Genomic DNA, 18,968 nt, shown 5'->3' with positions numbered 1-18,968 from the left:
TATCCTGAAAGGTGTATGTGGACGGGAATGTATATATATATATATATATATATATATATATATATATATATATATATATATATATATATATATATATATAACCAGTCGTATCGTCTAGTGTTTATGTAATTATGTAATGTTCATTTGTGAATGCGTGTGTGTGTGTGTGTCAATTCAGTTCACCAAACGGGACAAATATACATACGCGATGCAGTTATTTCACAAAGAGACGAAAAGCATCTATGTCTGCTTGTCACAAGACAAGCCACATACTTTATTTTGTAGATTCCCTCTCTTCTGGTGATTGGCATCCTCTTCCAAATGGAAACACTAAAACGCGGTTATAGTTTACAGATTTGTATTTTTACGATGCCATATTTTTTATGTCGTCATATTGTAATACTATCGCTCCCCAGGAGGGTTACTTGGTTGATGAACGTCTTGGGAATGCAACCAGCTCCACGGGGAATGAACGATATTCAACGATATCTAAACGATAGACACATGCTGGAAACACAACGAAAACGGATGGATATGTCGTCGGCTATAACTGTTTGGTACGGGTCGCATTATGTGTTGTCATTGCAGGCATCTTCCCATCGTCGCTTGTTGCGTATTCATTGCAGCTTTCTGTCGTCGGCATTAATGGTATGCTGAAATCGAATACTTGTATGAAAACAGCGACAAAATACATTTTTATAAAAATATAATTTATTAAACAGTTAACAAGTTAGGAAACATATTTAGTCGACCCATCGCGTACAGCGAGAAAACCTCAACTGTCTTTACAACAATCAAATTATATTTCATTTCTCTCTTTCTTCATTGCAAGAGAGAGGAAGAGAGTCAAAGAGAGAAATAGAGAAAGAAAGAAATAGAGAAAGAGAGAGAGAGAATGAGAGAACGATGCATTTCACGCAATGATTTGTTTTTCAATTTATGTCAGCATTGTTTTTACTTTTATTATGTACTGAATTATAAACATATGTCAACCTGGCTTAAGTCATCACAGTACATTTTCAAAATCACAAACACCTGTTTTACACAATTGCACCGCACAAGTTAGGCACAAGGTTCATTAATGTAGAAGCCGTTAGCTCCCTTAAAAAGGGTTACGTCATTGTGCCACAATATGTTTATTTCTTTTATTTCATATTTTTTATGATGTAATATTTTTATGATGTCATATTTTGATGATGTGTTTCGGAATTTGCATGCTTCCATATAGTTCTTAAATACTTCTACCAATTGGTCCACTGGACGTTTTCGAATATCGCCGAGATAGAATCCCCTTACGTTTGATAGGCCACCCAAACTGCTGAATGGGCTCCGTCAGCTACTCCTAACTGACGTATTAATCCTGCCTGACTACGTGCTTATATCACAATCGTGTTTCTTTGTTCTACTACGTGACTATCAGGTGAGTGGTATGATTTTTGGTTAATAGTAATCTTATTGTTTTGCTTACAAATATTCCAATCCTCATTATATAAATATTCAACAGAATAGTTTATTGTTCTGAATATATATTCCGTTTTAATAGAATTTGCTCTTAGTGAAATATTTCATAATTTATAACTGCATTGTAAGCTCTTGGTTCACATTGGCAACCTTCCGCCGTCCGGCAGTCATATTATCTACCACTGCTAAAATATTACTAGTCAATATTACTAAACCACTGCTACAATATTACTAGTCAATATTACTAAACCACTGCTACAATATTACTAGTCAATATTACTAACCCCCTGCTACAATATTACTAGTCAATATTACTAAACCACTGCTACAATATTACTAGTCAATATTACTAAACCACTGCTACAGTATTACTAGTCAATATTACTAAAAGTATTACTATTACTATTTGTACTATTATTGATATTGCTTCCTTTACTTATGTTATTAATTCTTCATTTTCCTAATAGTTCTCCATGTTTCTATTATTATTACAAGATTATGCTGTCTTTTGCGCAGTTAGTCCATCCATACAGCGCGTTCGTAGCTGAGATTATACTTACTACACGATTAGTGTACCTATTTACTATGCCTCCCCACGGGACAGTTAGACACCAGGGTCGTTTTTTAACGTGGAGAAAAGGTACAAAAATAAAAATTGTCTCAGTCGTGAAGGATTTCTCCTCCACCGAAAGAGAACAAGAAATAGAAGTGCAGCATCTGAAGAACAATTCAATTCTTGTCTGTGGCCGAATACTTGATGTTTCGTCAGGGCTATCAAAGGGTATTTTTATCGTGACGTAATCACTAGATGGGGTGCCTACCACACAAACACACACATACATACACATAGAGAGGCCCATTAAGCCTCTGGAGATTGATAGACCGCGCCAGTTTCTCAAACTGGTATTTTACCTCGCAGTACATACAGCGCCTCGCCTTTCCAAATGGTCACCAAGTTAGTGCAAATTCCCACTATGCCAATGTGTATATTTATATAACGTCTACCACTTTATTAGCACGAAAATTATATTTCTGAAATATCGTGAAAGAAATTGCATGAGAGAGTAATTAAGATGAATGCTTTACTTATTGTAGTTTTATTTGCAAAAAAACATCAAAAGTTATGCTTTTAACTAAAAAATAAGCTTTACGTCTTATTTGGTTACAGATTATCCAAATAAAAGTATATTGTCTTATTGATAGATACTTTGCCTATTACTCTTTTTATATTTGTGTACAAATAGGCAAAGTAAAACATACATGTTATATAGAGATAAGCAGTCTAACGATTCTACTGCTGCTACTGTTATTTCTTTTTCTTTTATTAATATTGTTGTTGTTATTATTATTGTTGTTATTTTTCTTATCGTTGTTATTATTATTGCTGTTGTTATCATTAGTACTGTTGTTATTTTTGTTATTGTTATTATTATATTATTTGAACACGCTAAGATTTTCACACAGGAAATAATCATGTTCCCTGAAGATTGGATGACAAAAAGTCTCCACATATCTCCAGCAATTTCTTCCTTTTGTATTTCGGTTTTCCTTTTAAGTCTGATTTCTCCTAGTCTCTTTTCAAAGTACTTTGGGAATGTCTATTGTACTCCTTGTTTTATTATTATTATTATTAGTATTATTATTATTATTATTATTATTATTATTATTATTATTATTATTATTATTATTATTATTATTGGCTCACATGGAGCTTTCACACAAGTCATCAAACAATCTCATTGGAAACCTGTGGTGTTCTCTGGAAGCTGAGTGACAACAAGTCTCCCCAGGCATCCAATTCTCTCCACCTCCTTGGATAGTATTTGCAAATGAATTTGCATCATCGCAACAGCCTCATACCATTGATTTCCCGCTGGCAGTGGCCATTGGTTTATACTAGAATTTGAGTGGTAGTAAGCCTCACCAAGGTCCCAGTTCTCTTTGCGCTTATCCAGCCGAGGTCTGGCCAGCGCTCTCTCCTCGGTCTTTCAATCCTTCTTGACCCTACACGGCTCTTTGGTATTACTTTTCTATTGAGAGAGACGGTGATGATACAATGGGGGATGCATGATGTGGGTATAGAACTTGTAGATATGCAGCTTCGGTGTTCTTCATTCCCTGTAACGCTTATTCGTTATATTGTCTTCTTGTATTATTATCCGCATTTAAAAGTTTTCCATAATATTTCAGTCGTTTGCATTATCGTTAGTCGTTGTATTTTTGCACTTATTCCTCTGATTCCAATTTCTGACTTTCTTTTTTCGAAGGTTGTCGGAATTGTTCCTAGTACTCCTACTATTATCGGTACTATTTTGATTTTCTTCATCATCCAAATCCCTTTTAACTCTCTGGCTAGATCTGTGTATTTGCTTCGTTTCTCCTTTTCCTTCATACTCGCCTTGTGGTCAGCTCGGACAGCAAAGTCTACGATTTGACAGGATTTTTCTTTTTTGCTAATTATTACGACATCTGGTGATCTTGCTTGGATGGGTTTGTCCGTGTGTATGTCCATGTTCCATAGGAGTTTGTGGTTCTCGTTTTCGAGTGCTGTTGCGGGTTTATGTTTGTGCCATTTGTCTGTACGCTCAAAATGCAGTCGTTTGCACAATTCCCAGTGCACCGCTTGGTCATGCCTGTTTTTGTATTCGTTTTGGGCCAGTTTGCTGCATTCACTTACTATATGGTTTATCGTTTCGTCTCTTGGTCCACATAGTCTGCATTTGCTGTTTTCTATGTTTTATCTATCCTTGCTTTTATATAGTTGGTTCTTATCGAGTTATCTTGTGCTGTAGTTATTAGAGATACACTTTATCGGTTTATATATCCTTTTCGCATCCATGTCTAGGTGTTTTCATTATTCTCATCTTTTGTCATTCTTATGAATCTTCCGTGAAGTTGTTTCTCTTCCCATTTCTCTTTTCTCGTTTTGTCATTTGTCTCTGTGTTTTCTGTTTTGTTGTTTTTATTCCGTGTCTCTCACTGCCATAATTATCCTTTCAGTGTTTTGCATTATGTATTTTTCTAGTTTTTTTTTTGTGTCCTTCACACAGTCTTCTATACAGATCAGTCCTCTCCCGCCGTCTTTCCTTTTCACGTAGAGTCTGCCAATATCGTCCTTTGGGTGTAGTGCATTATGCATGTTCATGTGTTTCCTGGTTTTCTGGTCGAGTTGTCTCAGTTCCTCTTTTGTCCACCCTATAAACGGTCCAGAGTATCTTACTAGTGACACTGCCCGTGTATTTATACCTTTTATTAGGTTTCTGCTATATAATTTCGTTTCCAGGAGTTTTCTTGTTCTCCTGACGTATTCCTTACCAATTCTCTCTTTCATTTCTGTTGCTCTGGTGGTGTCCGATTTCAGAATTCCCAAGTATTTCTAGTCATCTTGTTCTCCTAGTAGCCTCATCTCCGTTTGGTATGGGCTAGGGTTAGGGTTGTTTCATGCCGTCTGTCGTTTCCAGTTTTCCCTTTATTATAACTAGTTGTGCGCACTTTTCGATTCCAAATTCCATTTGGATATCTTGGCTGAAGATCCTGGTAGTGTTAATTAGTGTCTCTATTATTATTATTATTATTATTATTATTATTATTATTATTATTATTATTATCCTATAAAAGTCTCAAATTTTTATGTTTTTACTTGCATTTTTTTCTTGAGCATTAGGTCAATTCATTTGATTTTAACATTACCGCCATTCCTAACAGGCAAGTCTTTTTACAAAATGTCTTATCAGTCTTATTAACCCATCTATGGTGGGTTTTGTTATGGTGTCAAGCATTCCAATTACAATGGGAATCATCGTAACTTCTTTACGATCCCAGAGTTTAATTAATTCTCATTTAATATCTTTGTATTTATTTATTTATTTGTTTTTTGTTCATGTTATTTCTCTTGCGCTCTGGTATCGAGATGCGTTAATGATTGAGCAAGTTCTCTTGTTATTATTTAGTACAACTATGTCAGGTCTGGAGTGTCCAAGGACCTTATGCGTCTGTATGCGCATATCCCAAAGAAATTTGATATTGTTGTTTTCCTGAACAAATTGTGGACTAATTAGTAGAGTGTATTTCAGTGTAGAACCTGAGCGACTTTGTTGTGTCTCCATTTTGTATATTGATGTTGAGGTAGCATAAGACATTCTGATACAATATACGCTAATGTTTCTTTTCTTTCATTACGCATTCTGCACATCGGTGTTTCTGCAGTTTTGTCAATGTAGTGTTTGATAAACCTAGCGAGTGACTTGATCTATGGCTGCCATTAATGTGCTTTCAGTAGAACTTTTAAGATCTCTCTTGACCAACCAATTTCAGCTGTCATTATCTCTAAATTTAGAATTTGTAAAGAATGCATTGCGTAGTTTCTTTCCGACCGATTTTTCCTCTATCTCTCTCTTGTAATCTGTGACTTTCCTTCGCCCTAGGTCTTATCTTTTCTCTCCTCACTTCATGCAAAATAATTTCATAGCTTTCAGAAATATATTTAGTCAGATTTTCTTCTTCTATATTTATAATATCTTCAACAACAAGTAAGACACTACCACCTTCTTTTCGAGATAAATACCATCGATTAACATCTTTTTTTAGCAAAAGCCACAAAAATTGTAAGCATTTTACGTGTCTTTGTGCCCAAACATTTCAATTTATCAACATTCCAGTCAGGTATACAAACATTATATCGAATGATAGCTGCTACTCTGGCGTTGATGGCATATATTGTATTCAACTGTGGAGGTGTTATTTAATAATAAAACTTAATCTTCTGTTGTACTTGGCTGAGCCTTGTTTTTTTTTCATTTCCATGTACTTAATGTTATAGACTTCCAGTATCCCCAAATACTTGTAGCCTCTCTTGCCGTCAACATTCTTTACCGGATCTGTTGTTGGAAGTTTAAGACTACCTGGGTTGGTATAAGTTGCATCTTTTTATTATTTTTTCATCAAGGTATCAATCTGGTTCTAATTCTTTCCAAAAACTTTAAGGTCATCCATAAATAACAGATGGTAAACTATAGGTAGTCCTTTTCCGAATCTATACGCTGCTTTCACAGTCTGTAAAAGAAATGTCAACAGACTCAACCTGATGACAAAAAGCAGCGGGGAAAAACAACAATCCTTGAATATCCCTCTCTTAATTTTCAGTTTGCCTAACACAACATTTTCTAAAATCAAATTTGTTTCCCAATTCTGCATGCTATTTTTTATATGCACTCCGATGTTAGGGGCTATTACGAAAATTTCCAAACACTTGACTCTTCGTGAATATGTAACCATGTTGAATGCCTTTTTGTAGTCTACGCAGCCCATGACAAAATTGGTAGATCTTCTTTTGCAGTTTCTTAGAATCAATTCACTTTTATTTATTATTAGCTAATAAGAAGCTAATCAAAGATCTCTCCTTGAAAACAGTTTGTGGTGTTCACTGGAAGCTGAGAGACAACAAGTCTCGCCAGATTGCCAGTACTTTCTACCTCTTTTGATAACATTTGGAAATAATTTTGCGTTATTGCAATAGCTGCTTGCCATTGATTTCTAGTTGTTCCTCACTGGAATTTGAATGGGATTAAGCCTCCCCAAGGTCCAAGTTCTCTTTGCACTTTTCCAGCGGAGCTCTAGTCAGTCCTCTTTCCTCAGTCTTTCCTTCCTCTTTGACTCTAGTTGGCTAATGTTTTCTAAACTTTTCATAGTGATCTTACGATTATATTAACTTCCTTTCGCTTTCCTTGTTGTGGACTGTTACATGATACAATTGTGTCGACACTAGTTTTAAAACTCACTACCTTCCACAGTCATCTGATTAAAGAACTTACCACAGGCACTTGATTATAGAACTAACCACAGGCACTTCATTAGAGAACTTATCACGGGGACGTCATTACAGAACTTACACAGGCATCTCATTACAGAACTTATCACAGGTATCTCATTACAGAACTTTACACAGGAATGCCATAAGAGAACTTAACACAGGCATCTCATTGCAGAACTTGCCACATGCATCTCATTACAGTACTTACCACAAGCACTTCAGTACAGAACTTACCAGATGCACTACATTACAGAATTTACCACGGGCACTTCATTACAGAACTTACCACAGGGACTTCAGTACAGAACTTACCGCAGGCATCTCATTACAGAACTTTCCACAGGCATCTCATTACAGAACTTTCCACAGGCACTCATTACAGAACTTTCCACAGACATCTCATTACAGAACTTACCACAGCCATATACTTTACAGAACTTACAACAGGCATCTCACTAAAGAACTTTCCACGGGCATATCATTACAGAACTTTCAACAGGCATCTCATTACAGAACTTTTCACAGTCATCTCATTACAGAACTTTTCACAGTCATCTCATTACATAACTTTTCACAGGCATCTCATTACAGAACTTTTCACAGGCATCTCATTACAGAACTTTCCACAGACATCTCATTACAGAACTTACCACAGCCATATACTTTACAGAACTTACAACAGGCATCTCACTACAGAACTTTCCACGGGCATATCATTACAGAACTTTTCACAGGCATCTCACTACAAAACTTTTCACAGGCATCTCATTACAGAACTGTCCACATGCATCTCGTTACAGAACTTACCACAAGCATCTCATTATAGAACTTACTGCAGGCATCTCATTAAAGGACTTACCACAGGCATCTCATTAGAGAACTTTCCACAGGCATCTCATTACAGAACTTAACACATGCATCTCATTACCATCAACTATAATCTCCGTGTGACGTCATATATGAATTAAAACCACTAAAAAAATATCAAGTTAGGAAGAAACCTAACTTGACTTTCCTTTGCTTTTATTTACTTGTTTTGGGACAACTTTTTCGAATCTGTGTATAGTAACCCCGCCCCCACCCAAATATTAATTAATAACTAGCATTTTTGTATTAAAAAGAAACAAAAACAAAAAAAAAACTCAATTTAGCGTTCCAACATTTTAGTGACATTCGGCTTAATCCACGGATTATTGGTCGAGCCCAAACCATGATTGACAGAAACTTCCGAGGATCCGTACCAAATTCTGCAAGAGTACCATATTTTTTATTTATTTTCACCTTCTTTTTCACTTTTCGGAGTGGATTGCTGTACTAAGAGTATAAGAAACATTCATTTTCTCTGTTTATTAGATTTTTCCATTACACCAAATTGAGCCACAGCAACGCGTGGCAGGGTACAGCTAGTAGAATATAAAAAGAAATGTGTTTTATTCATAACACAAAATATGAACAAACAATATATAAATAAATACTGGAAAAATACTTATTAAGAGGTTTTAAAGGTTGGACCAAAATAGCATTTCAGCTCACATATTAAACTATGATTATGACTAGCCAATTTTCATTATTTAATGTTATACCATGTTATTGATACTAACAGGCTTCTTTGCAACAGTTGATTTTATAAGCACTTAATCGTGCCTGAACAGCTGATAAATATTTTAAAAGTATATGTATAGAACGCTCCATGCAAAAGTATATGTATAGAAACGGTCCATGCAAATTTTATATTCTGCTTTTAACTGGAAGTTCATACCAATGAGATAAAATCTAGAATATAAAAAAATAAGTTTTCATACAATGAAACGAAGTATAAAATAGCAATATATGCATGAATACTGAACAAATATGATTTTTGTTACAGAGTGGAATTATTCTTTCACAAAGACTTTGTATCGATGAACACTACTTCATTAGTGCCTAAATCAATAATACATGCAACGCGAACGCCTTTACTAACAAACTGTATTAGAGATTCGTTGAATTATTCACTGCTAATCAAATTATTTCATTCCGAAAGTTTGAGCGCCGGAAAACGGAAGCAAATTACAACTGGGCACCATATAAGCAGATCAAGATGTTTGTATTTTCTTCAAGTCGTTCAATTACATGTTTATTTGTTTTATAAATTTATTATCTTGCGTTATTTATTTTCCGAGGTATTATATCACGCGGTCGTTATCACGGTTGTTCGCGCCATTTTCTGCCCGCGTTGTTTGGATGCGCGGGAAACCGAAACATTTTCTATTCTTTGCTTGACGCTTTTTGTTAAAAATAAATCAATGAGTTTGTAACGGAGACAATGGAAGAAATGCGTGAATAATGTTTGTCTCTTTTCAGGGTTTTGTATTCTTGGTTTTCTTGTCCTGTTTTACTTTGAATTTATATAGCTAGATATATTTTTTATCAACTAGCAAAATAACGATGCCAGCTTGAGTACAATATGGTGGCGCCTTCTATTAAATGCGGATTTAAAGGCGGACTTTCATTTATGATTTAGAGCATTTTGTCTAGCTTCATGCTTGGTGATTATATCCAAGCAAAGAATATTGATTCAGAATATGTTCTTTATTAACACAAAAAAATTCTATCTCGTTTGCCTAAACAAGAAGCTCGAATCGTACTTGAGAGGATCTATGGTATTTAAAAATTGTCAAAATTGTAAGGCTTACCCTATGCTTGAAACTCTAAAAAAATATGACATTAATTTCGTGGCTTGGTCTTACTTAAATAATGGTAACAATTTTCAAAAGATTTTATTTACGAAAAATTCATTGTGGGAAAATATTTAAGAGAAAAGGACGCGCCCTCCCAACACTCGGCTAAATGATATGCCCCGCAATATTTTCCGGCTGCTCTGGTAATAAGCAAGGCAGTTTGTAGATCAGAGTAGAGGTCAAATGCGATGCAAGAAATTGAACATATAAAGTTGGAATATTGGAAGAGATGTTGTTCGGAGGCAAAATAAATGAAGGGAGTGAGTATTTCTAGTACTAAAAATGAAACAGGGTTAGAACCCAGGAACATGTCTGCTACGAAACATAGTTGATCATAAAACACTCTGCACAGTAAATGCTTCTGTGTCATCTAGATACCACACTCTACGAAGCCCGCACGTACAGTATAAGGTCAAATCAAAGACCACGTCTTGATAGGAAAATATTATCGTCTCTATGTTGACAGAGACATGTAGAGAGATAGCTTCAATAATAAAGAACATTTACATTAAGCTAAACCTACTTCTAACGCCAATAATTCAGTTAATTCGTCTCGACGAAGCCAAAGGAATAGTTTGCCAAAACGTCGTGAAACAACTAAAAGCTAAGGTTAATTGTCCGCAATAAATAAATGAATAAATAATACTCATCCCAACAAGCATTCCAATTAATTAAATAATATATATATATATATATATATATATATATATATATATATATATATATATATATATATATACATATATATATATATGTATTTATATATATATATGTTTAGTCTCTTCATTATGCGAGCCTTGCTTCTCAGTCTCTTACCATTCATTAAACACATGGAGAATGGGATGCCAATTCCATAATCAGACCATCCTGTCCTCCACAGATTTCTATACCTCGACGTGATTTTTTTAAGAATGGTTACCTAACGACCATTTCTCATTACCGCTATGTTCAAAAGAAAAGATTTAAGCATTCTCACCGTTGCAAATAAAATTAAACGCCGGCATCGTAAAATAACCAACGAAATATGCACACAAAAAAAGAAGAAACAACAAAAATCCAAATAAAAACACAATTTCCAAAAAAGGAGAACAATACTTTTTCGCCGCATTCTAAATCTCACCGTCCAACACGTGCGTATATTATCGGACTGTCCGCCATATTTGTTCGCTGCTCGTGCTAACTAAAAATGAAAACCACTCTAATAAAGAAAATAACATTTTTTCTGTTACGGCCAAATAATAATAAAAAAAAGAACATGAATTTTATCTATATTTACGAACATATAAAATATTGTAAGAATTTCGAATTAGTGGACTTGCCGAGGGTAGGTCGGTGGGGAAGAAAGGAGTGCATGTAGCTGTGACCAACACGGCCGGTGGTCCTTTAATCAAAGAACCTGAGTGCCTATTCCTTACAAGTAAAATAGACATTCCAGTCACGCGTGAATCTCGTCGACTGACAGTTGGAGTAGATAAAAAGGGTGGCGGCTCTGCTGTTGTCGTAGTAGTTGTTGCTGTCTTTTAGACAAATTACACGTCGACCATCGTTACCCATTTGTTACTTTTACAAGGAAAGACTGCTTATAAGCAACGTCGACATCTCGTTGCAAGACTTAAACCGTCTTTTCTCCCCCCCCCCACTCGTCGGTATGCCAATTCCGACACATGGCAACGAAACTTAATGAGTAAGGATTTTATTTTTATTTAAATGACTCTTTTTTGTGTGCATAAATATCTGCGTCAGTAACGCTAGTGGTTTTATAAAACAGTAATGGCTGTCATCTAATGAAACAAAGTGTAACTGATTCTTTTCCATTTTAAGATACATACATTGAAACGAAATTGATTTCTCCTCTTTGGAGTTGGATTATTCTAGTGTTCAACGGAATTTATAACATGGATGATTCAGTCACAATGGAGGACCTGAAGCTGAAACAAGAATTTCTTCAAAGATAAATACTAACTACCCTGGAAGTATTAAAAATGGAAGAGAAGAGTTCTGAAGAAGTGCTTCTCTATTTAAGGAGGAAATAGAGGACTGGTTGGCATGGAGGAACACTTGGCTGCAAGAGGAGAAGCAGAAACATTGGCAAGCTTAAATCTAGCTTCGTTCCGCTTTAAATATGGAGCGAGACAGCGTTTAAGTCCTCTGCGGAAAGCTGGCCAGAATGAACACCCAGCAGTTACTTCGATGGAAGATGCTGACTCATCCCCTAGTCATGACAAACCATTTACTCCAGAAAATGAGAGATCGCCACCCTTCAAACCAACAGCCTCTTCTTCATTTTCTGTGGAGCCATTTAAAATAAAGTTGAAGGGGCCACACTTTGATGGGAAGGCCTTCGACACCAACAAGAGGAGCTTCAAGGACTTCTTGACAAGGTTCGAAAATTGTGCCAGGTCCATCACATCAAACACGGAAAGACTATATTTTTTTAGGTGCTCCTTGGAAGGTAGGGCCCTCCAACTTATAAATTATCTCTCTCCCTCTGAAGATAGTTACGCTATGGTCCTTAAGCTATTAAAGGACCAATATTTGGACAAGGAGGAGATAAGAAGTGAATAATTAAGGAAATATTAGATTTCCAGTTAGATAAACCCCAAAACCTGGAAGGATTTAAAAAAAAAATTGTGACTTATATGACGATAAGTCAGCTGGAGCAGTAATAATAGCACAAGTGTTATTTGCGAAATTTCAGCCCGAAGTAAAGGGAAAACTCTTACAAATCTTTGAGACTACCTTCCCGACATTTTCCACACTATTGAAGGAAACACCAAGAATAGTGAAACAAATGCTAGTTGCCAGACAGCCGACCAAGGTACTGATGTCCAAACCTAGACTGCAACCTAAGATTAAGCCAGAGGAGACAATTGAAACCTCCTCTCTTAAATCTTTTAATGCTGAATGTAGATCCGAGGTAAGATGCGACTTTTGCAAAAGCAATAAACATTTGTCTGAGGACTGTGGCAACTATACGACCCATGAAGTCAGGACAACCTGCGTCTTTGTTTTCGGTGCCTAAATAGATCTCACTTGTGGAATATGTGTCCATTAAGGACATCAAGAATAATTTGTTGCCATAGTTGCAACTCCAAAGTACATAACTGATATGTGCTCAACTGTTACGAGTAGTATGCAGGTTGATACCTGCCTACATACAAAAGACGATAATGCTTTCCTTTCTCCCATAATTGAAATAATAGTGCAAAGAGGGGATAAAAAAGTGAAGGTAACCTGCCTGTTAGACACTGGCAGTCAAATAACTTATTTGGACTCTTTAATTTTAAAGAAGCTAAATTGCCTCTCCTTCGCAAAGGATAAAATAATTGAAGTAAAGACCTTTTTAGGAACGAGTCCTAAAACCTTAAAGGAAATCTCGTTGGGATTGAATTTGATGCTCGTCAAAACACATACTCTTCAGATATTTGCGACCAAGTTGAACTTGTCTTACAGCCTTGAAGGGTTACTCAGGTTCTTAGAAATTTTAAGAATCGCAGACTGGCTGCAAAGTTTAATGCAAAGGAGGATTTAGTTACTATAAATGGGTTATTAGGACTCGACGCAATCCAGTACCTGGAAACTTTAAAGATAGTCTCTTGAATGTATGGAGCAGCATTCGAGACCAAAAAAGGACTAATCCTTTCTTTTCTATATAAGAACCAGATTAAAAACCCAAAAAGAACACAGATTAATTATGCAGAGTTGTTGGCGAAAACTCCACCAGTTCTATCTTCCAGAATCAACTACGTGGTTAACCCAGTGGAATCCTACCCAGACCCTCAAAAAATTTGTTTGAAGAGAGTAGTGTCTAGCGAGGGTTGGAAAACATGTTCAACCTTGAATCTATTAGATTACACACGGACGAGAAATTCTCCAACTTGAATGAAGAGAAAATTAAGCAGTTTAGAGATTCAATCACATAAAAAGATGGTCTCTATCATGTACAACATCAGTGGTATGAAGATGAATTAAAATCGGTACCGTCTAATTACAATACTGCTGTTCGGGTTCTAGAAAAGGTTAACGAGGATCTGGAGAAGAAAAACTTGTATAATCAGTGTCTGCAAGTTTTTCAACAACAAGAAGACGCGGGTATTATTGAAGAAACAATTGTGCCTCCCAAACAATTTCAAGACTATATATGGATTCCCCATAGGCAAGTGCTAAAACTAACAGACAAGGCTACTACCAAGGTGAGACCGGTATTTAATTGTTCTTATAAACATAAGGGCTCAGTATCATTAAACGAATCAGTATATCCTGGAGTGAACCTGATGAGCGACATATTATAATTGATGATCCGATTCCGAACAAACCGATATGTCTTGTTGGCTGACATCAGAAAAGCATTTCTGATGATTCGTCTGGACTCGGAAAAGAATCCTAATCGGTTTTGCTTTTTTCTGAAGAAAGGTGAAAAATTACATTGCTACAGGTACAAAACCCTTATTTTTGGCTTCAATACAAGCGCGTTTATTTTAAATTACGTGTTAAAGTTTCATACAGAGAAATTCCCTTTGGGTGAATGTTCGGAGGCACTGAAATCCCGTTTTTATGTTGACAACTTAGTGAAAACTGAGAATAATGCAGAAAATCTATTTCATCTGTATATCTCTGCCAGAGAGTGTCTGCAGAAGGGAAATATTTGCAATTCCAACTGTGCAACACTCCAAAAAAAATAGAGGCAGATGGAACGTTATCAGGATTCGACTCTGGCTGGGAAAAGGTGCTGGGGTATCAGTATTACCCTGTTCAATATTCTATAAGTCTCCCCACCATCAAGCGACTTGGAGGCATCAACTAAGAGGAAATATTATCGGAGACCTCCAAGGTATGTGATCCTTTGTCTCTGTATCTACCTGTGACAGTGCGAGGTCGTTTATTGATGAGAGAAATATGGAGACCAAAACTAAATTAGGATGATATGGTTCCACAAGGTATGAGTTCAGTTTGGAGAACGTTGGCAAAAGATTTATCAGCGTTAGAATCTGTATCTTTCCCCAGGAGGGTTATAGATGAAGCAAAGGATACAAAATTATTCTTTTTCTGTTATGCGTATAAAGCCGCATATGGGTTTGCGGTATATGCTGTACAGGATGGAAATTCCTCCTTGGTATTTGCCAAAGCGAAAATGGCTCCTTTCCAGGGAAAATCCCTCCCAACGTTGGAACCTCTATTAGTATTTTTAGCAATGAAATGCTTCCCTTTTATAAGAGAGTCCATAAAGGAGATTCCTATAAAATACGCCTTTGTAATCACAGATGCTCAGGTAGTTATTTCCTGGATTTTGGCTGACTTCGTCCAAACGAAAAATGTATTTGTACGGAATAGATTGCAGGACATAGCCCAAATGTCTGAGAAAGTTAAATCTGATTTTAACATAAAGATAAACTTTCAGTACACTTCAACAGATGAAAAACCGGACGATTACATCACCAGAGGTTTGACTATCAAGAAATTTAAGGAAAAGTTTTCTCTTTCGTATGAGGGACCGAAATGGATAAGGCAAGAAGAATCCTCCTGGTGCCATTGTGAGTTAAGTTGCCTTTCTAAAGTTCAAATGGAGCGGATTGGCGCTTCAGTAAATTATGCCGCAGAGAATGAAGTGGCTACATCAGAAGTCAAACTGGAAAAATTCTCCAGTTTAAGTAAGTTGATCAGTGTAACTTCACTGATATTCAAGTTCATCAACAAGTTAAAAAAGAGGGAGATGGATCCTGAGTTACAAGCGAATGCCTACCCGATCAAGACAATGCAAAAAAAAAATCCTTTTCGAGGGAGTTGGACTTTTTGCTAGACCCTCAAGGAAAAGCATGCCTAAACTGGTGAAGAATTTGAATCTCTTTTTGGACCACAAGGGCATTATACGATCGATGGGAAGAATAGGAAAATCGGAATATCACTCATATGAGGTCCAAAATCCTATTTTATTGGGAAAAGAGTATTATCTAACAAGATTGATTATTCAAGAATATCACCAAAGAAGCCAACACTTAGGCTTGACCACAACATTGAATGAAATACGATTGGCAGGTTACTGGATACCACAAGCCAGACAGGCTGTTAAAAATGTGGTTAGTACTTGTGCGAAATGTAAACGCTATAATGCCGTTTCCTTTTCAATACCAAATTCGACCAACGTACCAGCCCCTCGGGTGAATTTTATCAGGTCGTATCTACATACCGGTGTGTATTTTACCAACCATATTTATGTTAAAGGACAACATAAAGACTATAAAATGTACATTCTTCTATTGACATGTATGAGTATTAGGGCTGTACATTTGGAACTGGTTCCGGATATGACTGTGAAATCATTTATTCAAGCATTCATTAGGTTCACAAACGTGATTGGAATCCCTACACACCTTTATTCGGATAATGCTCGTATATTTAACGCTGCTGCCAAAATCATTAACCGGGGCATGATAGCGGACGAATTCAAGGAAAGATTTAGCCCATATGACTTAAAACATTGCACAATTCCACTGTTTTCACCTTGGTACGGTGGTAGTTGGGAGAGGTCTATCAAGACCATAAAATCTTGCTTATAGAAAGCAATAGGAAGAGGTAAAGTAGACTATTTTGGTCTACTAACAATTTTGTCTGATGGGCAAAGGTCAGTAAATAGCCGCCCCCTGACATATAGGAGCTCTGAGGATGCTAATCTGAATGTCTTAACCCCTAACTCTCTCATAAATGCGAATGTTGGTCAAGGAATAATAATGCGGTTGGAAAACCCGGACCAGGAAACGATCGATACTATTAGTTGAAGGGACTTGATTCAAACCCTGCGCTACCGGGAAGAAAGCCTGACTTTGGAATGAGGACTATTTGTTGAGTCTCAGAGAAAGAGCAATGAGCTTGGCTGATAATTCTTTTGAAGATAAAGTAAAACCAGAAGATATCGTGCTCATAAAAAGCCATCTGAAGACAAGGCCTTTTTGGTCCCTAGGTGAAGTTTTACAGCTAATCCAAGGAAGTGATGACTTGGTGCGCATGGTGAAAGTGAGGAAAGGGAATGGAGCTATAGACACATACTCTATCAAGCATCTCTTTCCTCTGGAAATCTCTCAACAGCCTGGAGAACCTGCACCCATAGGCATGGAACCATCGAGGTCACAGGATATAAACCAGGACCCTCAACGGAAAGAGAGTACTATAAGTTGGATATGTCCTATATGTAACATACCTGAGGATACCAGACCTATTATAGCCTGCGATAGATGCAATGACTGGTTTCACTACAGCTGTGTGGGTCTAACTGAAGCACCACCAGAAGATGAACAATGGTTCTGTCCGACTTGCAACCCTCAAGGAGTTGTAACTGGTAGACCCAGTTTATCAGGAGTCTAAACATACTGTTTTATTCTCTTAAAGATTTTTTTTCTTTTGTGGGAAATGTGTGAGAATTTTGAATTGGTTGACTTGCCGAGGGTAGGTCGGTGGGGAAGAAAGAAGTGCTGGCAGCTGTGAACAACACGGCCGGTGGTCCGTTAATCAAAGAACCTGAGTGTTTATTACTTACAAGTTAAATGGACATTCCAGTCACGCGTGAATCTCGTCGACTAAGAGTCGGAGTAGATAAAAGGGATGGCCGCTCTGCTGTTGTGGTAGTAGTTGTTGCTGTCTTTTAGACAAATTACACTTCGATCATCGTTACCCATTTGTTACTTTTACAAGGAAAGACTGCTTGTAAGCAACGTCGACATTTCGTTGCACGATTAAACCGTCTTTTCTTCCCCCCTACGTGTCGGTATGCCAATTCGACAATATATATATATATATATATATATATATATATATATATATATATATATATATATATATATAGCAATTTGTTTCCTTTCAAGATTTTTTACGAAGCGTATCTTTGAAGGATGTCTGATACAAGCTTCGATGACACCAACGGGCTACTATCCTCACGAACATTTTGATTTTTCTCGCGTTATGACCTCAACAGGAAAATAATCAGACCTCGCGAACCTGAAAGGTCAATTTTTTCCTGTTGCATGCCTTCTTATAAACCAGTTTGTTCAACTAAACTATTTTTCGAGGACCAGTTCTCGTTTACCTCAGTCAGGAAGCACTTCGTACCAAGACATGACTACGAACATGTGATGGACACCTTCAACGAACGAATGCCGCGGCACAACACATACCTCACTCCAACGACATACGTCCGCCGCTACTACGAACGGGAATTCTAACAAATTAAAATAGCATTTTCAACGCACTTTGAACGCCAGAATTTATTTACAAATAAAGTGATGATGAAGTCGCAAGCATACCATCACACGCGCGTTTTAGCTATGTATCACAGCTTTAAACTTACTTCATTATATCTAAATATTTTTTTCGCCAATGTGTAAATAAAAATATTTCAGCTTTCAATTTGATCATGGAGAACGTATGGCAACAAGCCCACTGAAAAACTCAAATAGTAATTCTTACGCTATTTCAACTCCAGTCCCCAACTTCAGTTTTAAACACAATTATGGAAAGGAACAAGAGACAACAAGCCTTTCCAACAACATGTTACGGTACATCGAACCTTTCCAGTAACACGTTATGACACATCAACCTTCAACATCGTGCTACGGTATATCAACCCTTTCCAGCAACACCTTACAGGATATCAACCTTTTCTCGCAACAACCACGACCACCTACGCACAAAATGTTCATTAAACACTGTACACTTCTGGAACTCACAACGATTCACCACCCCTCATCGGAGTTTACCAGCTAACATGAGTAAGCTGCATCATGCACACTAATACACTCATCACTGGTCGATCACGATTCGTACCGACCCACTGGTAGCGCCGATCATCTGAACAACGTCGACAGTTTTCTACGGACGGACCAATTTCCTCGCAGACTCACTTGCAACCGTAAGCGTGTAGTCGACATATTCGCAGCCAACGCGAACCAACTTCAACCGACTGTGCTGACCCTAGTGTACGCTTCATAGCC

At 36.9% G+C, this 18,968-nt stretch overlaps 1 protein-coding gene across 1 annotated transcript; it reads left to right on the top strand.

The window, feature by feature from the left end:
* Nucleotides 1-15,803: 15,803 nt before the first annotated feature.
* Nucleotides 15,804-16,544, top strand: LOC145292388 (uncharacterized). Its single transcript, XM_080138715.1, has one exon. The coding sequence runs from the start codon at nt 15,804-15,806 to the stop codon at nt 16,542-16,544; it is 741 nt and encodes a 246-aa protein (XP_079994841.1).
* Nucleotides 16,545-18,968: the final 2,424 nt, after the last annotated feature.

Source organism: Euprymna scolopes, chromosome 13 (assembly GCF_053919585.1).
Source record: "Euprymna scolopes isolate OS-2025 chromosome 13, ASM5391958v1, whole genome shotgun sequence".
Lineage (NCBI taxonomy): Eukaryota > Metazoa > Mollusca > Cephalopoda > Sepiida > Sepiolidae > Euprymna > Euprymna scolopes.
Note: the sequence above shows the minus strand (reverse complement) of the source record. Positions and strands in the feature narration are given on the sequence as shown.